This window comes from Amphibalanus amphitrite, unplaced genomic scaffold (genome assembly GCF_019059575.1).
Source record: "Amphibalanus amphitrite isolate SeventyFive unplaced genomic scaffold, NRLGWU_Aamphi_draft 002166F_arrow, whole genome shotgun sequence".
NCBI lineage: Eukaryota > Metazoa > Arthropoda > Thecostraca > Balanomorpha > Balanidae > Amphibalanus > Amphibalanus amphitrite.
The window spans coordinates 10,460-38,017 of NW_024883659.1; the positions used below are offsets into that span (position 1 = coordinate 10,460).

The 27,558-nt window shown below is 47.4% G+C and overlaps 1 protein-coding gene across 2 annotated transcripts; it reads left to right on the forward strand.

Moving 5' to 3' along the window:
• The first annotated feature begins 1,434 nt into the window (after window positions 1–1,434).
• Window positions 1,435–27,558, forward strand: LOC122376494 (probable H/ACA ribonucleoprotein complex subunit 1). 2 transcript variants are annotated; one of them, XM_043356383.1, is made up of 9 exons: window positions 1,435–1,587; window positions 3,243–3,300; window positions 5,703–5,726; window positions 8,198–8,215; window positions 8,610–8,674; window positions 21,799–21,921; window positions 23,542–23,634; window positions 24,866–25,022; window positions 26,794–27,558. In XM_043356383.1, exons 2-9 carry the CDS (start codon window positions 3,270–3,272, stop codon window positions 26,940–26,942), a joined length of 660 nt encoding a protein of 219 aa, XP_043212318.1. In that variant the 5' UTR covers window positions 1,435–1,587; window positions 3,243–3,269; the 3' UTR covers window positions 26,943–27,558. The 2 variants fall into 2 exon arrangements, with proteins under 2 accessions (XP_043212318.1, XP_043212319.1); XM_043356384.1 differs by lacking the exon at window positions 1,435–1,587 and adding an exon at window positions 2,784–2,796.

Genomic DNA, 27,558 nt, shown 5'->3' on the forward strand with positions numbered 1-27,558 from the left:
TCGCCGCCTCAATGTTGAGGGGGCGCCGCCCCCTCGGCTCTCAAGTTGGGGGGGCAAGCGCCCCCGCTGCCCCCCCTGTTCCCGGGTCTATGCTCGTCTGTACCGTCTGCGCACTCGGCACCGTCCGGTATCGCTCGGATCGGTTGTCATCGAATGATATCGAATCACGAATGAATGATGCTCAATGCTCATGTCAGAAGTGTCGGTGAAGTTGTTCGTTGATTTGTCGACTGGTAATGGTTATTGATGTCCGTGCATTGAAAGTGAAACAATTCAGTGTGCAGTGTTCAGGGGCAGGTCAATAATCCATATCTACCTTATCAATCTCATCTCTGAAAGGTGAAAAGTAATATCACCTTGCTCCTAGTCCTACCTGGTAATCTTTCCTACTGAATGTGTTGTGGACTATGGTTAATTCCCCATAAATCATGAGAGGCCGCCGACCCCTTGAATGCTTGAAGTTGAAATGCTGTTTTTCACTGATCCTAGAGACCAGTTACCAACACCATTGGTGGATCCAGCTTTCCTGGAATAGTGGTATGTGGGCTATGTGTCCATTTCGGGCGAAATCGTTTCTAAAATTTGAATCTGGAATCGAATACGAGCTAATTCTAGTGGCATGCTTCATTTGTTCTTTTGGCCAGGGGCACGCGTGCGAGCTACAGGTACCTATGCCCTTTTCCTCATTGCTCTAGTCAGGCCACCGTCCAGGGTGCATGTCAAGTTTGGATTGTTATGTCCAATGGGCATTGCCTATAGCCCTGGGGGGGGGGGGGGCACCCTCTCGCCGCTCGCGTGTCCACTCAACTTACCAAGCATTCTTTGATTTTTGTTTGCAGTGTAGGCCAACGTACTACGTAGTCGTCATCCTGGTTGCCGATTATCTGAGAGGGTAAATCTTCGTATCATCGTATCGTCTAATTAAACGCTTGACGTGACTGGATTATGGATAGTTCCATGAGGCCATGACGTTAGGAACGGAAATTAGGTATCATGCATTCAACTATAACTAAAAAAAGAACGCTTTCGATCCTATGTAGGATCAAAATCGTACCCTATTCCAGCGCGCCACTCCACAACTGGCACCACCGAGCCTGCGTGTATTTTGTGTATTTTGTGTATTTTGTGTAGGTATTTTGTGTATTTTGGGCACTGGGAATAGTGGTCAATGACCCTCAGTCTGATGAAAATCAGTGACATTGAAATAAACCCTTAGTTTATGGAATCGCAACTTTTATGTAAGTATAAATTCAAAATCAAGTCATGTCGGTTTTATTGTTATATCGTCGATCATGATAAAACGTTGGTAATGCATAATTATCATTTATCTTGATTGAAAAATATGTGGACTAGATTAGTTTTATTTGGTGGTTGGTTTCATAATCATTAATTCGCACGCCAGCGCAGTTCAGACATTCGTGGCGCGTAAAACTAGCGTGCGCGCCGTGCGTGTTTCTAGGCCTTGGTTTCCAGATCAAGATAAAAAAGTTAAAAACTTTTTCATGTCAATGTGCATATTTCAATAAGAGGCCCATTACAATTACACCAGATACGAATTTTGACTTGGTATTTATTCCAACGGCATTGGTGAGCGTCTTATGCATGGGACCATTTGTGTATTGCTATTGTTTTCTGATCTTTAAACGAAATAGTTCACTTTTAACATGGGGTTTTGAACTGGAATAGCAGTTTCGTAGCTTGAGCTGAGACTAGCACAAATCAGGAGCTTTTACGGCTCAACGATCACCCTAGACGAAGATATTCCATTTCTCGTTCTGAAAAGAGTGCCTTGCAGAGGAATGTGTGCCTTGCACAGGAATGCAGCCACGTCATCGTCAGCCAGGGTTGGCAGGGGGTGGCAAAAACTGGTTTTTGCCAGTGGTTTTAACCGGTTTAAACCGGCTGGCAGAAACCCCGGTGGCAAAAACTGGCAAAAACTGGATAAAACTCAGGTGGGCCAAACCACAACTTTTCTAGTTAGGAATGGATCTGAAATGTACAAATGCATTTCTTGATGTTATAGAGATGCACCAAACATTCTGAAGTTTGCCTCATTACTTATCCCTGCTTAAAATGTCTATGCATGTCAGTAGGCATCCACCACAGAATGTATTTCCATGTAGGGGAGTGGGGCAAGGCTGCCACGGTAGGGTGCAGTGCGTATATCAGTGGCAGATACCCCTTCGCAGTTCGCACTTCTGATTGTGCAGGACTCACTCTTGCACTGGCTCATTTGTCACCCCCAAAAGGCGCCTTATGGAAAGCCCATGAAAATGTTTTTGAGTTATAGAACACTTCAACGCTCAATGTCACTTCTGGTTGAAAGCATAAAGCTTTCACCGAATTCTCCTAAAAATGTTTCATCTTTAAATCCATGTCTAGGCATATCATTGTGCTGGTTTTTAGTTTTTGCCAGTTTTTGCCACTTTTTGCTGGTTAAAACCGGTTTTAAACCGGCAAATGGCATAAACTAGTTTTTGCCGGCAAAAATGCCAACCCTGTCGTCAGCCAATCAGCATGCTGCTTACAGCCAATGCAGCATGCGTAGGTTTGAACTACGCAATATGATTGGTCAACGCGTAATAAGCTTCCGCGTCAAACATTATTTTACATAGAATATAGTTCGTCCTATATTAAAATATAGAAAATAATTGTTTTTACAAAAAGGTGTTATTTTATTTTCTGATCATTTTGAGCATAACAAATCATAAATCCATAGCAAAATACTAATTTCAGGAAAGTGAACTGTTTCCTTTAACAATGGCCGGGTGTCAGTGTGTGAGGGAAACTCAACAGGTCAAGGTTCATTTAAATTTCAGTCTTGCAAGTCTGCTCTCAAACCCAAATGCATCAAGGCTGGAGAGTAGTCCAATTCTGTTAATTGTTAGAAGGGATGAAAGCTTGTTTTATATAGCCTCGGATAAAGATACCTTACAAAGAAGACAGAATATCAATATGTAGGCTCATTCATCACGCACTGGTTCTTCAGTTCGGTTTGGGTTGATTATGTTCTTGCACAGACCTCTCAAAAAGTGTTGGGTGGGTTGCTTGTTCTAAAATATCTGGTTTACTAAAGACTTCCTTGGTGCATTCTTAGGTGTGCAGTACGTCAATTGAGATGATGCCCTAGGTGTTTTGACAGATGAAATGGAATGCCAAAATAGTCGTACACAAATTGAAATGATCAGTCTTCTCCCATGAAGCTATTGTATTTTGTCTTGAGTTTGTTTTATTTGTTTCAGCCTCAATAACAGACACAGAAGCACACAATGGGCTATGGCGATAGGGGAGGCGGCAGAGGTGAGTGATTGGGCATTACTTGCTGGATATTTAATGATCTTGTTAAGAGTTTGTTTCAACTTTGAAGTCCAGACATTTGCAGGAGTTTGGATTGAAGTTATTTTTATTCATCAGGGATTTGATGAAGCAGGGCCTCGGCTAACATGTTAACTGGTGGGCCAACCAGTGACCCGAAATGGCCCACCAGCCTAAAGATTTGGCCCACCAGTAATTTTCCGAAAAATCAAAGTTTCCACATTTTTCACATTTCAAATTGAATTAGCAGATCTTATCGTACATTTTCAGGCTGTAAAGTACCCATCGGTGAAACATATTCTTGTGAAAAAATTCAACCTATTGTTTGCAATATCCTCTTGGGGTAAAAAGTGAACTATAGTGGACTAAGTGGACTACGCCTCGGTCACACTTCACCGGATTGGACCAATGGACGAGAATCGGACGGCGTCCGGTGATGTCCGGGGGATGTCCGTTCGTTTCCGTTGGACGTCCGTTTCTCATCCGTTCATATCCGTTCCATGTCATATCCGAATATATACAAGCACGAAGTCCGGTGGTGTCCGGTGTGCTCAACCGGACACCACCGGACATGGAACGGATATTAACGGATGACAAACGGACGTTCAACGGAAACAAACGGACATCACCGGACGCTGACAGTTCTCGTCCGCTTCTCGTCCGTTGGTCCAATCCGGTGAAGTGTGACCGAGGCTTTAAATTTTATGCAATAATCGCGAAAGACGTCTGCCTCTGTCAATTACAGATAGTGTCGGCGGCTTCCAGCCGATCGAGGTCTGCAAGAGGTCTTGTAAGCTTTCCGATCGATCGAGTGGTTGCAGTCACATAAGCATCTGCCGCAGACCAGTCGGTTACAAGAAAAACTACGAATAAAGAACAGTCCAGTTCAGACGGTCGGGGATAAGCCTGCGAGCGATCTCAGACGGCTCGCCGATAGACACGATATAAGCCAGAGTCAAACTAGAGGTAGTGTCGGCGACTTCCAGCCGATTGAAGTCTGCAAGCGATATTATGCGTCTTTACGACCGGTATGATGCTTGCAGTCACACATCTGACCAGTTGGACGAATTTCGAGCCGTTCACAGTCAGCGTTCCAAAAATTTCTCATTTGGGCTGAAGATGACACTCAAGAATAAGAATGGATAATTTTCCACTCTCACATTTTGGCGGCTCGAATTTTCCACTCAGACACCCAAGAGAAATCTGAAGTTTGGGACACTGTTCACCAGAAGTGAAAGTGTACATAACTTAGTTCTTTTTAAAGAAAATATCAGGGTTGCGCAGTGCGCTTGGGCTTTTGAGGCAATTATTTTCCATGCGACACCAATAGGCTTAATGATCATTTTCAGAGATGTTGGGGTTGCTGCTACAACCCCCTTTTGGGGTTCCTGCTACAACCCACTTTATATATAAAGTTGCACTCGTGCTGTTCACAGTTCCTCCCGATCTACACACAGAAAAATATTGACACCTTTAGCGGTGTAATTGCACAGTACATATCTGAGCACTTGAGGAAAGTTAATTTAGTCCCTTCCCCGCTTAAATTACTCGCGCTTCTAAATGAACACCAGGAAGAAGGTAATAGAACACTGTTAGGAGGGTTGGGTGTTTTGCTACATGTAGTAAAACACCCAACCCTCCTAACAGTGTTCTATTACCTTCTTCCTGGTGTTCATTTAGAAGCGCGAGTAATTTAAGCGGGGAAGGGACTAAATTAACTTTCCTCAAGTGCTCAGATATGTACTGTGCAATTACACCGCTAACGGTGTCAATATTTTTCTGTGTGTACCCAACAACGCCCGATCGCGTCCGATCGCTTTCGATTCTCCGACTAGTCGGCGAGCGATCCACTCACGGCCGTAAGTTATCGTCCAAAGTTTTAAAATCTGCGTCAATATTGTGTGCATACTTGTGCCACGGAATATATAGTCTACATGTCGATATGTCGATATGTACTTCGATATGTCGTAGACTATATATTCCGTGCTTGTGCGATTTTATGTGCACCGCGGGAGTATCACCACTGAGAGGGTTGTGGGTCCCTACTCTCTCCTCTCTTTCTCTCGCTGAAGAGTCGGGGGGGGGGGGGGTCGAGCCCCGTTTTTTTATACATTTTTTGAATGCCATCCTGACGTTTTTTGCAGAATAAAGTGGCCGAAATCTGGGGAGAAATCGAAAATTGGGGGGGGGGGGGGGCTACGAAAATATGGCTACGAAGGTCAGTCCATGTCGCTGCCCAAGTGGCCCACCAGTCAAAATTCCTTAGCCGAGGCCCTGTGATGAAGATGCATGTCTGGAATGTCAACCCCTTTTTCATAATGCCACCAATGTTTGCAGTTATGTTTTGATTTCATTGAGCTGACCCTTTTGGTTTTTCTTTGCTCCAGGTGGCTTTGGAGGCAGAGGGAGAGGTAAGTGTCGAATAAAGGCTGACTTAGTATGCTAACTCTAGTGCTATACTTATATACCAATTGAGGAATTTAAGCTTATGTATGCCACTGACACCCAGATGGTCGTACCACTCACTTATGCTTTTATCTCACTGTGAATAAATATTTAAACTTTAACCTGTCTGAAGTCTTTATTGAAAACTGATTATTCGAGTCTAATTGAAAACTGGTGCACTGGAGAGTGGATAATCAGATCCTCAGGTGTTTATAAACAGCTTAACATTATAACATTTTAATCATGCATTATTTAACCCTACTCAGTGTACCAAAATCATATTTTTACTTGGGTGTCAGAGGGGAAAATTGCTGACCAAAAAAAAAAAGGATGAGAGTGAAAAATTGTCGGTCAGGTAAGGCCCAAAAAGAGTGGGAAAATGATCAAAAACATGAATCTATCTACAATTGTGACAGATGTAAAACAATCATTCCCGCAATTGCTCCTTCTCGGTGGAATTGGGAGTGGAAAATTGGGCTTGAAAACTGGAGGTGAGAGTGGAAAATGATTTGCATTTGGATGTCGTTTCCCACCCACATCTACACCTTTTGTCAGTTTATTTCGGTACGTACGCGTCCATTTTAGACCTAGCGGATTATTTGTAGACAAACCGCAAAGCTATGTATCAGTATAGCATTGCATGTCGGCCGTTTATAGCGATGATCGGCATTAGAGTAGGTATTTAATTTCGGCGCAGCAGCAAAAGACGCCCGGTTTCGGCGTATCCGCATTGTATTTCGGTGATGCCGGTGGTAATTGGAAACGGCCGCACGACATTTAGAACAGCAGCAACCAAATTCGGCGATATTCATTCAATTTCGGCGGCTATTTGAAAGCAGGCAGAGACTTCTCGCTTACAAAATGAGCTTGTTGGAGCATTGTTATTAAGTCAAACGTTTTTCAAGGTGTTTACTGTTGACACTGTCCCACTGTCTGGACTTGTGCAATGTGCATGCCTCCGGCCCTCCACCCTCTCCTTTATGGCCGAATATTTCATTCGCATTCGTCAGCGATGGGCATCGTTTCATGTTCGTGCTTTATGTGGGTTAAACAAAACATTACAATGTACATACCTATTAATTTCTACCAAGGAAGTACTTACATAAGTGCATAGGCACCTGCTTAAAACGAAGGCGGCGGAGAACAAAACCAGGCCGACAGGGTACGCGACTACTGAACTTTGACCCCGCCCGTGCGCCAGAGACGCCCGGTGTCGTCGCGCGGTTGTTGAAAGGATGCGACGAGCGCCGGATGGACGGTCAGATGCTGTTTGATGTGTGGAAGGGGGAGGGGGGGGGGAGGAGATACACCTGCCGCAACTACGAGTCTTGCCATGGGACGGGTTAGAATGTTGGCGCTAAGCCTCTGGTGGTGTTCATGGCGGTAGGGCGGGGTGAGGGGACGCGTGGTGATACGATACGGAATGCTGAATTTATTTTCGTGTCCTTTTGCACACAGTAGGTAAGGGATGTTTGATGTTTCACGCTGGCAATTGATTAATAGGAGATGATAACAGGAAGTGCAACGATAACCGATTGGTAGGACTCATTCTGGTATGGTGGAGATAATTGTGTTATGTGTGATTGACGAGGTGATGGGTTGCTTTCAAGGCGAAGTAAAATAACAGGTCTTTTGGTAAAATGGGCTCATGTGTTGGACAAAAACTTGGCACACAGTGACAACAGCACAGACGTGCTTCAATGAATGAGGTCGGGGTTTGCCTCGAGTTCAACAACGATTGGCGTTTGCCTTGTCGATAAAAAAGAGACCAGCCCACAGATGTTATTTGTTTAGGATAAATAGTACTAACTCAGTAAAGCTTATCAATTTTCACATCAGAATTCGAAACGGGAAACAGCGAAACGATCTTAGGTAGGTACTGTGACGCTAAACAAGCAATGCCCTGCTTTTCTACCCCTGAGAATATCTCAAAGCTACAAAGCTGTATGAAAATTCATTTGATGCTAAGGAAGCGTTCCCGAAAATATGAATCATCTGAGTGCCTCCGGTTACCCGCCGAAATTGAATGAACAGTGCCGAATTTGGTTCTTACTGCTGCTAAATAGCGTGCGCTACCTCTAAACCTATGCTGGCGCAGCCGATTCTACTCGCGCTATCGCCGAAAATGGAGCGTTTTGCCGCTGTGCCGAAATTGAATGCTTTACCGCCGACTGCCTGACCTGCGCCGAGATATTATGTGATTCTTGTACATAATTTTGCGGTATGTCTACACACATTCCGTTAGTTCTAAAATGGACGATTACGCACCGAATTTAACTGACAAAAGGTGTACAAATTTTGGGACACTGCGCCTACTTTGGTAATCCTATCCCCCTGAAGTTATGTTCAAATAAGACCCTTAGTTGGCCAGGCAATATATTCTTTACACCATCTGTGCCACACTTGTTCCCTGACGTCCTTTTTCCATTTGTTGCAGGTTTTGGGGGTGACAGAGGTGAGATGACCAACTTGTGCCCTGCTGTTTCATGGAGACAATAAATGAGGGGCTGTTGTTGTGACCTTGTCAAATAACTTTTACTGTGCAATGTGCATGATATGTGTTTCATATTTTTTCTTAAAACCTTGAGGCATTTCTCCTAATTGCATGAAAACTTAATTAATGGCATAAAATGTCATTTTATTTTACATTTTTATCACTGGGGTATTGGGTAGCTTTGGCTTCTCCTTTAACATTCATTCATTGTCACATTTAGCTAGTCTAGTGTAGCTAGCTAGTGTATCATGACTGCATTGATTTACAATAGTCTTAGATATTATAGTTCAGACACGCGGTTATGTCACTCCGTCGTCATGACGACAGGCGTGTGACGTCACTGTGTCGTCTCCAGGCCGCGGCGGTCGGGGTGGACGTGGCGGCGGCCGGGGCGGCTTCAACCAGGGCCCGCCAGAGGAGGTGAGATAGCACGGTTGACATTAGCTAGGCTAGGTGACCCAGGTTATGTTAGCTTGGTCTGATAGGTTCCAGCTTTCGACGTTCTCCTACTCTCCGAGACCTGGCTGCGACCCAGCACGCCCAGTCGGCTAGTTGTGCTACCCGGGTACTCACTCAGACGTGAGGATCGTCCCGACGGCAGTGGCTACGGTGGAGTCGCCATTGCCACCAAAAACTCCATCACCTCTGTAGCGCTAAAACTCACAGTTCCGCCGTGCCGTGAGAGTCAGCTTGAATCCCAGTGGATCCTCCTAAAACTGGAGAAAGATCGTCAGCTAATTGTCTGCTCGCTCTACCGACCGCCCCGCTACTCGGACACTGCCCTACGCGCTGATTTCAACGATCTCGAGTCTCAGCTGCAACGGATCCTGATCGACCACCCCAAGGTTCCGTTTGTCATCTGCGGCGACCTAAACTGCGATTTGCTGAAACACCGGAGTTTCCGCGCGCGTATTCACCTAAGCGACTTTTTATCGGACTACTCTCTCGATCAACTGGTAACTGCACCCACGTACAGCTCCGGCTCGCTCCTAGACGTATGTATTGTCAAAACCCGTGAACTCGTGCTCGACTGTCATGTAAAACACTGTCACTTCAGCCCACACAAGTTGGTAAACGTGCTAGTCAACGTACCTAAACAGCGTAAAACTGCAACTGTCATCACTACCCGCTCAATCAACCGTGTCGATGTCGCGTCCCTAAATCATGACTTGATGTCCATCGAGTGGGACGAAGTGTTCACTGCAATGACCGTGCATGACAAATGGCAAGCTTTTCTGACTAATTTCTTACCTGTCCTAGATGACCATGCCCCTTTAAAGAACCTGACCATTAGAAACCCCACCGCTCCCCCCGTCTCAGCCTCCACCCGTGATATCATGGCCCAACGGCGCGCCGCACTACGTCTGCATGGTCGGGCATCTACAGTTTATAAAGACCTGAATCGTTCAGTTCGTTCTGCCGTTCGCCGTGACCGGCGCAACGTGATTCAGCGGGAAATTAGCGAACGTGGCCCCAACAAGGTGTGGCAGGGAATCAAATCAGTCATAGCTGGTAAAAAAGGAAACAAAACAGTTCAACCCGATGTAACCGCTGACGAACTAAACTCATTTTTCGTATCCGTAGGCCCCCGTATTGCTACCGAGATCCGAAACCAAAACACAGGTACCTACACAAACGCATGGCTGCCACGCGTCGGCGCATGCGGTTTTCAGCCGAGGCCTATCTCTCTCGGTGAGCTCGAATGCACGGTTTTCAGAATGCGGAACTCAGCCGCCTGCGGAGCGGACGGTGTGTGCATCCGCATGCTAAAAACCAGTTTCTTGGCTATTGGCAGCGTCATACAGCACATCGTAAACACCTGCATCTCGAAATCTGACATCCCCGACCAATGGAAGCATTCCATAGTCCATCCCATTTTCAAATCCGGAAACCCATCTGACCCCAGCAACTTTCGACCCATTTCTCTAGTACCAGTTATCATGAAAGTTGTTGAACGAGTCATCCAGCAGCAGCTACAACACTATCTCTCTCAAAACTACCTTTTGGCATCTAGTCAGCATGGCTTCCGACCCCAGCATTCAACTGAAACAGCACTTTTGTCCGTCACCGACCGCATCCTAGCGGCCACGGACAGGGGAGAAATATCTTTCCTATGCCTTATCGATCTTAGCAAATGTTTCGATGTCATAGATCACAAACTCCTTCTCGACAAACTCGCACTGTACGGCATCGAAACTCCTTGGTTTAAATCATATCTAAAAGGTCACACACAAAGCGTTTCAATGACCGATGGACTCCAGCGCAGGGTACTGTCACGACCACTCCCTAACACTATGGGCGTGTTTCAAGGCTCGGCCCTGGGTCCTCTTTTATTCACGATTTTCTCAAACGATTTGGCGCTTCACGCCGATGATGCATGCGTTTTCCAATATGCAGATGATACCCAGCTTCTAGTGAGTGGTCCAAAAAACAATGTAAGTGGCCTTATTTTGCGCATGGAGGCCTCACTAGAAGCACTGAACAAATGGTTCCACTCAAACGCCCTGAAGGTTAACGCGAGCAAAACGCAACTTATGATATTCGGCAGCCGTCAAAATCTAAAACACTTGCCCCCAGTCGTCGTATCGTTTCGTGACGCGGAGCTGGAACCATGTGCGCAGGCAGGAAACCTCGGCGTGGTCTTTGACAGCTGTCTGACCTGGGAAGCCCATGTATCCGAGCTCAGCCGGAGGTGTATGGGCCTGCTCATCGGCCTCTCCCATGTGCGGCACTGTCTTCCCGATGGGGTCATCAAAACCATTGTTACAGCTCTAGTCATCTCCCGAGTAAATTACTGCCTCTCAGTTTACGGAAATGGAACAAAAAAGAACCTGAATCGACTCCAAAAGATCCTGAACTTCGCTACTCGAGTTATTTTTGGCCGCCGCAAATTCGACCACGTCACTGACCTGCGCGAGAAACTCAACTGGATGCCGCCCGAATATATGTACAAACTTCAAACTATGGCCACTGCACGTAAGGCGATACACTACGGCGAACCGGTAGCACTTGCCTCTATGTTTGCCAGAAACCGGGACTCCTCAACCAGGGATAGAAATACACGTCAGGATAACCTTCTCCAGCTCCAGCGTCCCCGACTAGAAACCGGTAAGCGGCGTTTCAGTTACCGTGCCGCCGCGCTCCTAAACGACCTACCTCCCGAACTTTCACAGCTGCCACCCTCTAAATTCGCACGCGCTGTCAAGTCTCTGTGGAAAACGATAGACCATCGTGATAACCTGAATTAGGCACTCGTCTTGTATATAAGTACACGGTATGTTAGAAATCGTGCATATAGTCTTCCTGTGTGTGCGTGTGTGTGTGTGTTGTTTTTGACTGATCTTTGTTCCTGCATGCATATACCCGACACAGACTCTGGGCAGTAATCGCCACGCCATGTGTGGATCGCCCATGATCGTAAATACAATACAATACAATACAATACAGCTTGGTCTGATAGGTTCCAGCTTGGTCTGATAGGTTCCAGCTTGGTCTGATAGGTTCCAGCTTGGTCTGATAGGTTCCAGCTTTGTTTGTTTTGTTTGTTTGTTTTGTTGGGTTAGGCCCTTTCGGTCCAATGAGACCATTTCAGAGCCGGGAGGATGATAGGATATAGGGGGAGACATTGGTCTGGACAGGCACCCTAGTGAGTCGCCGGGGCTGAGCCCGTCCATAGGACAGGCCACCCAGCCCCAAGGCACTCACTGCACCCGGCTACGGGGTGCGCTCCCTCGGGAGCAGCGGTGCCGCTCCAAGGGAGCAGCCCGCATGAGATAAAGTTGCCTGTCCAGCCCGGAGGGGGGTTGCGGCGTGGAGGAGAAGGATTTCCGTATCCTGAGGATAGAAGCATGGAACGGTTGGGTTCCAGCTTGGTCTGATAGGTTCTCTGGCCCATAAGCGATGTCTTTTGGGGACAGGCTGCATAGTAAAATGCATCTTGTGGGTAGAGCCCGACAGTTTTTTTTTCCAGATATAGCTTTGTCATATATGGGATGGCATAGGTAAATAAGAAATCGTTTGCCTTATCAGTGGTCATCGCGATGAGTTCTCGCCAGACATCGCAACTCGCATGTATCCCCTCTCGCGCGACATCTATAGCGAGGTTGTTGAAGTAGTAGTTCGGGTAAGAGCACCAGCTGTCAATGGAGTCGTCGCCTGATTAGCTAGCCAGACGGAGGCGCGATGAGTTTGCCAACTGGTGATTGTTTCAGTATGCTATTTTCACCATTTTTTTTTACCATTACCGAACATGGCATCCGTCTATATCCGTTTTTTAGAGAATTGCTTCATTTGATTGAGTTGGTCTTTTTGGCATTTGACCCTGTCACCTAAATTTCTATTCTGAACTGAAATTATTTGTAAGACTCCAACCAAAGTCGATTATAGTTCAATGGTCGGCTCTTTGAGCACTAGTAAACCCATTAACTTGTATTTTCATTTATCCACGGTTCATCAAAAATGACGGTAACAACAACCCGCCGCAGCTTTTCATACTTTGTCTCTGAAGTTTGCTAAACTGGCACTATGACGTTAACTCTGCCCGAGCCTCCGCTCAGAAACCGCTCCGCTCCTTTGAAATATCGGCCGCGTCATGCAGCTGCGACCTGGCTTCATCTCCTTCATCAAAGGCCAAAGGTCAAATGTTTGAGCGTAACCTCATCGACCTTATCCCTCCCCCCCCCCCCACGGGAGGGTAATGCACTTATACTCAGCACACCAAGCAGCTGCGACCTCTGACCTTAAGCCGTCATCTCGGCACCTTTGTGACGTTGTTTGTTTTTTGTCAGCTGCTGGTCTTGGTTGCCATGGCGACACTGACCGAGTCGGTACGGCGATATCGTTCGCCGTCAGGTGCTGGGAAGAGTGGGGGGGGGGGGGGGGGGTAAGACGAATCATGACAGGGATCATGGCACTGAGATCATAGCAAGGATTTTGGGGAGTCTGATCGATAGAGTGCCTTGAGCGTGGTTTTGAAACGATGTAATGTGTGGCGGTGTTCATAAGGTCGGCAGTTTTTACTAGTGTGAAATGAGACCATCGTTTTATCGCTCTGTAATGCATACTATAAATGAACTACGTTTTATTATAGTAGCAACATGTTAACTGTAGTGGTACCGTCGTTTTACATTGCTTTCATAAATTACGCACCGCCTCATCTATTGCCAACTGAAACCGGTTATTGAGCGTGTTCAATCAGTGCCATTGCTCCAATGGCCATGCTGATCAAAACTGCATCAAGAGCCATTCACAGTGCTCGTTTGTTACATGTAGGCCGTTTGGTTTAAAACTTCTCGCTACCGTTATACAGCGGCATTGAAATGAGGACTGTTGCCAGCTTTGTAGCGGTCCCGAATGCGTCAAGGAAGTGCTTTCATAACTGGCGCCTGGAAACAGTGTTAGGCCTCGTCTGGTCAACGTTTCTTATACCTTATGGGTCCACGTTTGCCCCAATATATGATCTTGCGTAGGACTGTGACGAGATGGAATTGCCGTTGACCTGAAAAAGACACTGACAAAGTATCATTTGCCGTTTTCAGACGGATTTTCTACGACATGTGTAAATACGTTTGCATAATTTTATGGAGTTTTCTCCGTGATTATTTAGGCACTTACAATGTTTTATCATTGCTGTGGTAATAAAAAGGTAAATGCTACTTTATTCACGCCTGAGCCATTCACAATAACACCAAAATACTCATCCCATTTGCTCAAACAACACCATTCGTTTTTTGCCTTGACCCAAAAAAGCCCCGTCTCACCCCATTTTACTAGCAGGTCACATTTTTCTCATCATCAGCGCGCGCGATACCTATTAACCATCCCACACATACAAGAACAGCACACTCCCCCCTGATCCTATAGATCACCATATTGTGTTAGGGTTGCAGGGGCCCTCACTCTGGTCCCCCTGCGGGGAGCAGTGTCATGGTGCACATCATCGGACCCGTCTCCAGCAGAAGCCGGAACACCATGCTCGCCACCTTCAGAGCCAGACTTGTGACAGCTCAAGAAAAAAGTGAGCTCGCTCAGCTCAACTCCGTCTTATCCGCCCCCGCTCAGCTCCCGCTCAGTTTAACGCGGCTCAGCTCAGCTCACGTTCCGCTCAAACCGGCTGCGCTCCGCTCACGCTCAGCTCAGCTCAGCTCAGTTTCCGCTCAGCTCAGCTCAGCTCAGTTTCCGCTCAGCTCAGTTCAGTTTCCGCTCAGCTCAGCTCAGTTTCCGCTCAGCTCAGCTCAGCTCAGCTCAGTTTCCGCTCAGCTCAGCTCAGCTGAACTCAGTTCCCGTTCAGCTCAGCTCAGTTTCCGCTCAATTCAGCTCAGCTCAGTTTCCGCTCAGAAAAAGTGTACCGACGAAAAAATGCACGGACGAAAAAATGTACAGACGAAAAAAAAAGCGATACGAAAAAAGTCGGACGAAAATCTGTGGACGAAAAATTGTCCGACGAAAATCTTCTAGACGAAAAAAAAAAAAACGTCATGGAATCATCTCAACTAGGCGGAGTTTCACGGCCGAGAGCAGCACGCCCACGCCGCCATCCGCTCTTGGCACCCTGCCAGGAGCTGACGTTACATTTTGGGGTAGTGTTGGAACTTGCACGGTGACTATAAATAGGAACTTGGAGATAAGAGTTTGTTTATATCTCCATGGAAACCCCATTTGACACGTGTGATAGCAGCATGCTGTTATCAGTGAAACCTATAACACCACCCTGATCTCAACCAAGGCAATGTCAACACTATTAGAATTCATAGTCGGCGTGTGAATAAGGGAGCTTTTCCCATATAATGGACATCAGGGCCCAGTTTCACCAAGTGGGGTAATTTCGGCATGGGGTAGATTTCCATTCTACCCCATGGGATAGAATCCAGTTTCACCAGCTCAAACTACCCCCATGGGGTAGTTTCGGCATCTCTTGTGAATGTTTGCTAAGCAAGCAGCATCAGCAAAACAACGGAACGTTTTGATTGGTCGAGAATTTCATTTCACGACGGCGTGAAATGAAGAACACATTCGATTTGGCTTTTTGTATTTGTCTACCAATCACCTTGGTAACGATGGCACCATGGCACCTCAGTTTCCAAGAATCACAACTTTATTGAGAAAGGAATGCAATGCACAACCGCGAATCTTGATGGATAGGTTACATTATCGAATATCTATTTATCTAGTTTTATTATCGAATAGTATCGAATGTTTTAATATTAATTAGTGTTTTAGTAAATTAGATGCTTAGATTAGATGTTTAGATTAGATATTTAAGATTAGATTAGATGTTAAATTAGATTAGATGTTTAGTGTTTTATAATTAGAATGTTTTAGTAAAGTAGTGCATGTTTTAGTATCGACTATCGAATACACCTTGCTTGGTATTTTTGACGACTTTTAACTACGAATCTTTTGCACCAGATGCTTTTTATTTCTAATGTGCATTACAAAATACATACATTACAGATAACGCAACTTAATTGAGATATGCACAACAGCGACAAAAAAAAAGATATGGAAAGTATCGAATCCACTTGGCCTGGTATTTTTAACAACTGCTTCTTACGAATTTCGTGCACCATATGCTTTTTATTTCTAATGAAAATTACCTAGGCATGCACGACACATCCTCTTGCTGATTTAGGTATACGGCATTTTAATATTGATTTCAGTTGTTAGCGTCTTGATATTTGCTGGATATTTGCACATTGACCGTAATACATAGATGCCTCAAATCAAGGCCATATATAGGCTCAAATGATAATTTGAATAGATCACACAAGTACTTGGATCATTTCAACAAGACGCAGCATGTAACCACCGTGAAGAATGTGCATTTTTATTGTTTATATTTCAAGGCTTCCTCATCCGGTATTCAAGGTCACTGTTGAAGAAAACCTTTAATAGTTAAAAAAAAGTAAAATTCCTGGCATTCAGCTATGGGCGATATCTGTAATGCTTCTTTTGGCGTTGTAGATCACAAGCATATGTAGGTGGCGCAGGCTACATGCAGTAAAATACTTGGATGAAATTTGAAGTAGGTATGCTATGAATAATGCGTACTCAAACGTGACAGGTGATTGGACTTCAATAAATTATGTTCTTATTACTATTTTACTGTCAATTCTTGCTCACAATTGGTATCACAGATAATATTCACAGATTACCCCACGAATGTCTGCCGTAATTTTGGTCGGATATTTGGGGTAGAACCGACGATAATCAGCTGATTGATTGGCTTGTTCAGTTGCTCACGGACCGTGAGCATCTGTTTGCATGGCAAATTTGGGGTAAAATAAGAACTACTCCATGGGGTAGTTTGGAAGTGGCCAATCAGAACCTACCCCATTTGGTGAAACTGGTTTGGGGTAGTTTCGCCGAAACTACCCCAAACAGAGCTTGGTGAAACTGGGCGCTGGTGAGAGTTCCAGTTAGCGCCTCTGCCCCATCCCACTTTCAATAGGATATGGTTGCTTAGCCCACATTCAACCAACGAAGAGGAACTTTATTTGCTAATTCCTAATTGTAAATATTTTATGCAGAGGTAAGAACCCTTATTGATAAAATTAATTTAAATAACTGCTTAAATAACAAAGTGAAGAATGCTGAATTGTACATTGCGGAGCAGAGTGTCAAGGCGAAGCATCAAAGCCTGACAGTAGGTATTCATCTTGCAGTCAGACTTGAAACTTGAGACTGGCTGTATTAGCCTGTAAATTGGCCAAGACCCTGGTCTTCCAATTTCCATGCAATATGGGTGAAAGAAATTAAGCTTGATTAGTGATTACTATTGATTTCTTTAGAGTTTTGATATTTTTAAGTGCGATCACGAAGACAGTGTAATTGCTCACTCCATAGCTAGCTCATAGCTGAAGCATCAAAGCCTGAGTTAATTTCCAAGCATGATCTGAAAAGAATTAGAACTGGATCAGCTCAGCTCAGCTAAATCAGCTCAGCTCAATCAGCTCAGCTCAGCTCGCTCAGCTCAGCTCAGCTCAATCAGCTCAGCTCAGCTCAGCTCGCTCAGCTCAGCTCAGCTCAATCAGCTCAGCTCGCTCAGCTCAGCTCAGCTCGCTCAGCTCAGCTCAGCTCAGCTCAATCAGCTCAGCTCAGCTCAGCTCAAGCTCATTCAGCTCAGCTCAGCTCAAGCTCATTCAGCTCAGCTCAGACAGCAGCTCAGCTCAATGCATTACTGAGCCGGCTCAGCTCACAGCTCAACAATTTGGCAAAATGTTGAGCCGGCTCATGAGCTGAGCTGATTTTTGAGCCGGCTCAACTGAGCTGATCACAAGTCTGTTCAGAGCCTGACCCTTGCGGAAACGCGACACCTGAGCGTGGCAAAAGCGCCAAACGAAGATCTCTGACATGACGGGAAACCCCATCAACTTCGACATTTTGACTCGACACGATCCGACTCACTGTACCGAGAGAACTCGGTACGTCACAGCGCCGACTTGGGTCCCGCACCCATACCTGGTCTCCCACACTAAAGCGGTGCTGCTCTTCAGACTCATGGTCCTCGGAAGGGTCAACATCGTTGACTCTGCATGAGTAGTTAAAGAGCTCATCTGACGGTCTGGAGCCAGGAACATCACTGCGCGGCATCACGTTTACCTGTATACAGCCTCAGCCACCGTGCAGCCTTTTCGTGCCACAATCGTTTTATAGATCGGTGGTTTCTCTCAGGTATGCCGTTTCCTGACGGAACATGCGCTGCTCGGTAACGCACAGTCACTCCCCATCTACTGGTGAATTCCAGAAACGTCACGCTTCGGAAAGAGGTATAGTTGTCCGTAAGGAGCTCTCGCGGTGCACACCTCTCCAAAAACACCGCCTCCAATTGAGCAATAACGCTGTCCGTGTCTTGCCGTCTGAGATGCCTCCAAATGGCGTTTCTGGATGGACCGCAGTCCACTAGCGTCAGATAGTGCTCACCACCAACATGACAGATATCCATACTGACTCTGTCCCAATTCTTCTCCACACTCAGCGTACCATGCTGCCATCGCTGTGGAGCTGGATCGATGGACTGGCAGGCCGGACACTGTCGCACCACCTGCTGCACCTGCTTCCGTGTTACGGATGGATCCAGTCGTCTGCAGAGGTGGAGCGTCCGTTTGATACCCGGGTGTCCGCTGGTCTCGTGCACAGCCGCTATATCTGTCTCCACCATCGCGCCTGCACACACTTCCTGATCGTTGTCTGAAGTCAGCAGCCATTTCCTTGGAACACGAGTCAAGATGTCGGCCTTGTTTTCTACCGATGGAACACTCTTCATCTGTACGGTGAGATCGTACTCGGTGATGATGTTTTTTATCGTTTCAAGGCGCCGTCGGATGAGCAGCTCGCTTGCCGCTTTCGTTTTCAAACGCGCCTTTCCAGACAGAGCATCGCTGAGCCAATGATACACCGTCCTTGAGTCAGTGACAATAGTGAGCTGTTTCATCTTCCAAGCGACAGCCAGGTTCACGCCTCGCACGACCGCGTCAAGCTCAGCGAGGTTGATGTGTGAATCAGTGCTTTTACGGAGCCAGGAAACATCTTCTATAACATCTCCTCCGACCTCCAGAACAGCTCCTAGAGCGATTGAACTCGCATCGACCCACACGACTGCCTCGGAGCCGGTGACGTCCCATCTCCCCTGAGCTGGATCCGACGCCCTGACGCGCTTCAGAGTCTCTGAAACCATGGCACACAGCTCAGGATCAGTGATCTCAGCGTCCCAACTGGTCGTTACGGCATTAGCGCGTCTCTTCAGATACGATGCCGCCACACGTAGCCAGCCGCAGACGGGGAAGTGGCTAGTCAACCGACCGCAGATGGAAAAGACGACTCGCCTCGTCAGTTTTGGTGGCAGCTCGATGTCACTCGCCTCTCTACGCCAGAGCAGGCCCTGACGCTCCCCCCAGACCTTGAGTCCCAGCACGCGGGCTCCGTCCGCGATACGTTCAGCAGGCTTGCATACTAGACCGTGCCGCTCCAGGTGAGTCTTTACCACACTAGCACTCACGATATCCTCTCTGACCAAGATGTCATCCACGTATGGATTGGTCGCACTGTCAATTTTCTTATCCCAGCTCAGAGCCATGCTCAGCACCTTCTTCATGATCAGCGGAGACACACTCATGCCGAAACCAAGTCTGGTCAAACACCACCTTCGGCCCTGCCAGACAACGGTTTGGTACGGCCATAAAGACTGGTGCACGTGCACCTGCAGGTACGCATCTCGCAAATCGAGCAGAGCCACGTCTTTTCCGCATCTGCGCCACTCTCGGATCTTCTCTCCACACACGTCTGCGTCAGCGGTGTGTGGATCTAAGTAGCCGTTCATTTCTCTGAAATCCATCACGGGCCGCACCTTTCGCTTCTCCCGCTGTATCACGGCCATGAGAGGAATCGTGCCCTTCACCTCACCGTGAGCCTTCTCGTTATAGGGAATGAGCCATCCCTCATCTGCCCATCTCTGCAAAGCCTGTTCGTACTCCTGACGGGCTTCGGATGGAATGCGGTATTCCTCGGCCGTGTTATTCAGCTGTTCAGGCTGCTTTCCGCCGCTCCACTTCCATGAAACTGACCACTTCCTTTTCGCTGGGTCGTATGTCACTGTGAAGTCAGCTTCTTCGGTGCTCACCGCTGAAGCTGCACAAGTCGCCTGTGCAGACTGTTCTGCCGACTCGATACCAAAGCGGACCTTGTGGCGGCTGTGCACGGTAACGCCATCCATGGCTTCCACTCCATTCATTCCGAGAATGAAAGCAAAACCGAGAGGCTTCTGGGCTACAACCAATGCTTCCACAGCCACAGTGTGACCCGACTGCAGCGTTACTTCCACCAGCCCCGTGCCTTCACACAGTGGCGGATCCAGGATTTTCACTGGGGAGGGGCTGCAGGTCATAATTGGGCGCCACGCCCCGGATGGGCGCCATAGTCGCATCGTATTGGCGCTGAAATATTGGCGCCCAGTGGCCCTGACAAGAGGCGCCCAGGATCAGTATGTACAGTGACACCACACGATTGGAAATATCGGTGCGGAGCGTACTGAAACGACGTTATTCGACTGATTTTTGCATCCTAGTCCTAGTATGCGGCACTCCGATGAGTTGCGAATTGAAAATTGGCGCCACTGCGCCTTCGGCGCAGTGGCGCCAGTTTTCCTTGGGTGGGGGCTGCCAGCCCCCGCAGCCCCCCCCCCCTGGATCCGCCACTGCCTTCACACCAATGTCGCTGACCACTCACAGTCGTGACACCCACCCTGCCTTTGGCCCACTGCCGACAAACTGAGACATGGGCGATACTTTTCGTGCATCCGGTGTCCACTAACGCTTCACACTGCACACCGCTCACTTTCAGCTGGACGACTGGAAGCGCCGAATTTACCGACGGTCTGGAGAGGAGGCTGGCGCTGAATTCGCCTCTCCGCTTCCGTTTCCCGGGCACATTGCTGCTAGATGCCCGCGCCGGTTGCATCTGAAACACCTCCGGCTGTTCTGACCGCGGTAACTTCGAGTACGAACGCTTCGCTCATGTAGACAGTCTTTGGCCATGTGGTTTGCCTGACCGCATGCGTAACAGCTAATGCTAGCCGAGCTGACGTCAGTAGTCGGGTTTTTATCTGTGCGCCTCTCGCCGCCAGAGCTGGAGGCGATCGCAGCTGAACCCGACTCTTCGTCCACCAGCAACGCCCGGGCCCTCTGCAGAAGTCCAATGAGTCACATATCCTCAATCCGTGCTCCAGCCCGCAGCGCCTGTCGTGTGGCCAGTGGCAGGCCTGCCACAAACGCGCACCCGAGGGCCTCGTCTGACACACCACCGAACAAACTCGCCATCCGTCGCAGCTCCGCCAAATACACATCTACTGGCTCACCACTCTGCTTCTTGCGTTCGACAAATTGTTCATATGCTTGAAACTTATCAAGTGCAAATGCGGACCGCAAAGCGTTCTTTATTTCTGCAAAGCTTCCTTTCTGTTGTGTTGTGAGCTGCTGATAAACAGCGAAGGCTCCATCTTTCAGTCGCAGGGGGACGATCCGGTGCAAATCTGTTATCCCCAGAAGCTCACACACTATCTCCAGCTTCTCCAACCATTCTGAGACCGGCTGAGTCGTACCATCAAATTCCGGAATCAGTCGAAGATCGCTCTGACCAAGGCTCGCACCCACACTACTCGTGTCTGTTTTTCTTTTGCCCATTTTACTTTATTGGAAAGGCCGAAATAGCTTGTGGTAATAAAAAGGTAAATGCTACTTTATTCACGCCTGAGCCATTCACAATAACACCAAAATACTCATCCCATTTGCTCAAACAACACCATTCGTTTTTTGCCTTGACCCAAAAAAGCCCCGTCTCACCCCATTTTACTAGCAGGTCACATTTTTCTCATCATCAGCGCGCGCGATACCTATTAACCATCCCACACATACAAGAACAGCACAATTGCATTATTATTTCCTTGGTATCGCGGCGTTTACTGTGCGACTTCACGTTGTTCCTACCAAAGAAAGTTTGCGCATGGGTTCGAATCTCAGCGATTACCAATGTTTGTCGCTGTTCCGCTTCAGGTGCGCGAGTTCGGCACGTTCGAGTGGACCAGCCAGGACGACCTGGTGGTGAAATCCACCCTGGAGGATGTGCCCTACTTCAACGCGCCCATCTGCCTGGAAAACAAACAGATGATTGGAAAGGTGAGGAAATGGTGTAACTTTTAATATGGAGGCTGGGCGCAAGTCCGATAGTGCGTTTTTGGAAGCGAATATGGTGGAATGTAGGTCTCTTTTTATCTTTTGACATCGCCTGTCATTAGGGACTAGGCGAGAATAATTGTATAATTTGTTTAATTTAATAACGGTTCAACACTGGACTGACATTCAGGATTTCGAAGTTTATCGCTGCATTTTGACCTTTCCAAGTCTCTCACATTTATCACAACTCTTCATATGACCTCCTTGCTCTCTGAAGCGCACATGCAGTTTCTCACGACTTTGCTATTCCAGCTAGCTCACGGGCACCAATCTTCTCGACTAAGTTTCAATTAATTGACGCACTTCAGAAGTGCCCGCGGCGAATCCATGCAAAAGTTGGGCATTATGATGATCTGGCCGGCTGGCTGCTTTGCGAAGCCGGATAACCAGTGCGCTGAGTTCGCCGCAGCTGGCCGCTCCCCAGCGCCAAGTTTGCTAATATATTTGCGTGGCGGCGAGGGAAGTGCGCAGAAAGATTGGGTCAGTGGTTTCTTTTTGCATTCGTTGAACTCTGATGGCTGCTTTGTGAGGTCAAACATAATCAACAATTCGTGTATTATTTTCTTTTCTTTATCTGTTATCCTTATTGATGAGCTTGTCGCTGTTCACAGGACAAAAGATTTATTGTCATATATCGTACATTACCTCCAGTGACCTCAGTATTCACCTAAGCTGAAATTGAAATGACGAAAATCTTCTCAAATACTCGACGAAAGATGTCGAACGGGATTTCTGGCGTCTTTCTCTTATCTCTTAGTTATTAATATACACGATATTGATGACTAATTTTAGCTCCACCCTTACCTCTGTGTAGTTTTTCGAAACTCTATCCAGGGAAATTGTTTATCCGCCGAATCACTTTTTGCGATATCAATAAGCTTTATGTTCTAAGACGTTCTCTGGTGAATTGCTGCTCTAGCCATAGTTGGGCTGGCAGTTGTGCTTTTTGTTTCATCGTTTTATGTGGGGTAGAAATAGACGAGCTCAATTTCTATTCATTCCAATAACAGCTCCACTCCCTTTGATTATTGTTTTTATTATATTCAACGGAAGTCGTAATAACGAAATAATAATGAAATAGTATACTCCGCGAAATCCTTAATGTCGCGTAGCTGAAATGCAACCAATATCATAGTCTATTATATATTACATCGTCTATATTCCCGTAAAACACCGTCTATTTCCCTGTATTGCAGGCATGTATGAGTAAAGGTTTCCGAATGGACGAGTGATTGCTGTGTTTTTGTTTCACATTTTGATGGATATTGGTACTTTGAGCTGTGTCGGATCTCCAATCTGATTGCTATTTCTGTGCCATATAACCTTATATGATTTGATTGCTTATATGGACTGAATCTGAAAACACATCAGCTTGAGTGATCATCTATCTCCAACGCTTGTGTGAGCTGCACACTCAAGATTGCACATTCATTGACATATTGATCCGTGCTTGGATTTGATAGCCTCATTGTTGTAATTTTTACGCGCTCTCACCGCCTCAGTTATATGTAAAAGGAATCTTCCAACCTCCCCCGTGACAAATTGTTGTTGGCGGTTTAACAGGTGGACGAAATTTTCGGCACCCTCCGTGACTACTATATCTCCGTAAAGCTGAACGATGACGTCAAGGCCAGCTCATTCACACCCAAACAGAAGGTACGTGGTCGCCAATGGATTATTTTAACATCCGTTATATTTTTCTGTTGTGTGTATCCGCCTGTTCGGGTATGCGTTTGATTAATTCGAGTAGCGTAATTGTCATAAAGTTTTTGTCTTACTCCTGCACAACATGGAAATTAACGACTTATTTTCATTCGTGTAGTTTTGTGACACGCTTATTGATTCTTTTGCATCGATTCAAAAGACACCGATACATTGGACTTGGCACATGGCGCTTACAGTCTTTCACTCGTCCGCACAGCTTACATACCCCGTAATGGTGTTTCCTTTGACACGATACACGCACTGTGCTCGTGGCGCATCGACCTCACTATAGCCGCGGTGCTATGGGTGCCTTAGCTGCGCAGTACATAGTCGTAGGCTGAGAGCTGTCAGTCGGCTTGCAGCTTTTGATTCGCCTCGTTATTTTGTTAACGGGACTTTTACGTTTTTTTTTTGACGTTTTTGATGTAACAAGTTACATCAAATGCATCCACATTTTTTTCGACTACCGTTTTTTTACCGTATTCCTATTGTTCACTTTTGTATTGCTTATTATGGTTCTTGGCTTTTCAATTACGTTATGCATACTCGAATGATTATAGCTATCGTCCAAGCCATGTCACCCTTTCCCCCCGTTTCCTGCCTTGTTCTTATGGCGTCATTCCGTCGACATGACAACTTGGTAAAACAATCACTACTTGTGCCTCGTCATGTCGGGTAAAATGAGTTGGTAACATGTGCGGTTCTACACAAGTGTTGTCCGGTATTGTGTGATTAGTTACTGCACTTGTGGCCTGTCGGGGGAGGAGGGGGGGGGGGGGGGGGTCTGACCATGGGTAGACCAGTGTTACGTGTTGGCATTGTGCTCATGATAGTGAAATTAAACAGATCAGAATGTTTTCGTTCTTCCGGAAGGATAGCCTTATTTCCGTTTATTTCATTATTTCATTCATTCATTTGAAAGAACGGATTTAAAGCGCAACTGCCATTGATGCACGTACCTTTATATTGCCTCCAATATATCCGGAAACATTTCTCTCACAGTTTCTCTGACATATTTTCTTCGCTCTATGCATTTGCCAGGGCACTTGCAGTCATCCAATTGCATAAAAAGTGCATCAGGCACTTTAATTCCGTTTTTTTTTTCTGACGATTTCCAGGCTATAGACAAGCGATTCATCTCTCGAATCCCCAACCCTAACCAGCTATCTCTCCCCTCCGCCAGCTGTACATCGACTCTCAGAAGATCCTGCCGCTGAGGATGTTCCTGCCGGGAGGCCAGCAGCGTGGCCGGGGCGGCCGGGGTGGTCGCGGCGGCGGCAGGGGCGGCGGGCGGGGCGGGCCCGGCGGCAGGGGAGGATTCGGCGGACGCGGCGGCTTCGGTGAGTTGAGTGGGGGGGGGGGGGGAGAGATTGAGAGGGTTTGGAGTTTAAGGAGCGGTTATATGACTTATGAGGGTTTGTTGTTGGTGGTAGCTTTGAAATTCTTTTGACATGGTGTAATCTATGCTATGATTACGGGCTTAGATACATATTTTACTTCATATTTTCCAGGTTTTTCTTTCTCCTCATTCGGTTCTACATTTACTCTATCCCATGCTCTCCCTTGCTCTCCCACTCTTCCTTACTCCCAATTTACGAGACGTCTCCTAGGCTCACTAATCCAGGCAATGAATAACCAAACAGATGTGTTCCGCCGGCCTGCCCGACCGGCCGGCCAACACGATGGTCTCGGTTGTTTCGACGAGGCTGGTTTCGGTCCCTTCAGTCCGCCCGTGGTGCCTTCTTTCATAGCTTGTAACGATTCTTATAAAATGGACGACTGATCATATTTGTTTTGTAGTTCGGGTATTGTGTTAAATTTGCTGCGTACCAGTCTAGTTCTGTGAATTTTGTCTTCATTGAATTCGGTTTTCTCGGTTTGAAGCGATTTTATTTCCTTCAATCTGTTTTTTTTTTATACAGGGTGACACAAAAAAACGGTCATCACCAAATTTCGAATAACTTCGGAAGTTTTATTCAGATCATCACCAAACTTCGGCCACTTAAGGTCACATCTATGTAGCATACATCCACCAAGTTTCAAGTCTTCACTACGAATACTTTTAGTACAGTGTGTGTTTTACTGACGCTCCACAATGTGCTCCAGGTGAGCGCCACGGCGCTGCAGGGCGTAGGCACACCTGCATCCGGCGGGCAAAGTTGTCGATAACCCGATGGCTGTGCACTTTTGACTTTACAGAGTGCAATGGCCTCTGGAGACAGTGCTCAGGGGGTGTGCTACCCCTGAAACGTTATTCTTATCGGGTTATCGGCAACTTTGCCCGCCGGATGCAGGTGTGCCTACGCCCTGCAGCGCCGGGGCGCTCACCTGGAGCACATTGTGGAGCGTCCGTAAAACACACACTGTACTAAAAGTTTTCGTAGTGAAGACTTGAAACTTGGTGGATGTCTGCTACATAGGTGTGACCTAAAGTGGCCGAAGTTTGGTGATGATCTGAATAAAACTTCCGAAGTTATTCGAATTTTGGTGATGATCGCTTTTTTGTGTCACCCTGTATACGCCTTCCGCTGTGGATTATCCTCTCTCTCTCTCTCTCTCTCTCTCTCTCTCTCTCTCTCTCTCTCTCTCTCTCTCTCTCTCTCCTCTCTCTCTCTCTCTCTCTCTCTCTCTCTCTCCTCTCTCTCTCTCTCTCTCTCTCTCTCTCTCTCTCTCTCCTCCCTCTCCCTCTCCCTCTCCCTCTCCCTCTCCCTCTCCCTCTCCCTCTCCCTCTCCCTCTCCCTCTCCCTCTCCCTCTCCCTCTCCCTCTCCCTCTCCCTCTCCCTCTCCCTCTCCCTCTCCCTCTCCCTCTCCCTCTCCCTTTCCCTCTCCCTCTCCCTCTCCCTCTCCCTCTCCCTCTCCCTCTCCCTCTCCCTCCCCCTCCCTCCCCCTCTCTCTTTCTCTCTTTCTCCCCTCCTATCGCTCCTTCGTTTTCTTCTCTTTCTTATCTGTGTCCTTCTGTGTGGCGCTGTCTGCCTTTAATCTACATACGTATCACCTCCATCTATATTTACCTGGATCTGTCCTCCATCGACCTACCCCCTCCTCCTCCCCTCCCACTGCTCAGCACCCCTCCCCCTCCCCTATCTGACTGACCTTTACGCTCGCCCTCAGGCGGCCGGGGCGGTGGCGGCGGCTTCCGTGGCGGCCGGGGCGGTTTTGGCGGCGGCGGTGACCGCGGTCGCGGTCGTGGCGGCGGTGGTTTTGGCGGCGGACGAGGAGGATTCCGCGGCAGAGGAGGCGGATTCCGCGGAGGACGGTAGGAGAGAGAGAAGAGGAGGAGTTTCTCTCAGGCAAGCGCGGGGGATGGTGGATGGAAGAAGTGGCCTTCGGTTCGGGCCATGACATTGGTCATGCGCTGGTCATGTTGGCGTTGTAAAAGCTGTATTTTTGAAATGTGAGAAGGGTGGAATGGTTTTCTAAGCTAACGTTGTTAGTTTTTGTGTGAGCTAGAGTTGACTCGTCTTTTTACTTCGATTTTCACTCGTTTTATCGGCATTTTATGGCACGTGAGCTACAAATGTTTCAGTTTCAAATCACTGTCTCGTACATCAGACAAGTTGTCTCATCTCCACGTGGGTTATCTATAGGACGTCCCCCACCCATCCAGAAGTACGGAGATATTCCATTCACAGCTCCTCATCAACACTCGTCCTCTGCCACTGCGCATGCGCACTCCACTGACCAGACAGTGCGGCGTATTGGCCGCGCTGCGTCACCTTTGTACAAAGTGCGCCGCGCTCTCGCGTGTGAGGGTTCGGTGTGTGTGAGGGATAGATGACGGAATTTGGTGTGACGCGACGCTGGTCGGGATGTGACGGTCGGATGGTCGTGACGGGTGTGTCGTGACGGCCGGAATACACGGAGAAGAGAATGGTG

Excerpts from the sequence above, each read along its gene's own strand:
- LOC122376494 (XM_043356383.1), top strand. The coding sequence starts at position 3,270 with ATGGGCTATGGCGATAGGGGAGGCGGCAGAG. Across the intron at positions 3,301-5,702 it reads CGATAGGGGAGGCGGCAGAG|GTGGCTTTGGAGGCAGAGGG; the intron begins GTGAGTGATTGG and ends TCTTTGCTCCAG. Across the intron at positions 8,675-21,798 it reads ACCAGGGCCCGCCAGAGGAG|GTGCGCGAGTTCGGCACGTT; the intron begins GTGAGATAGCAC and ends GTTCCGCTTCAG.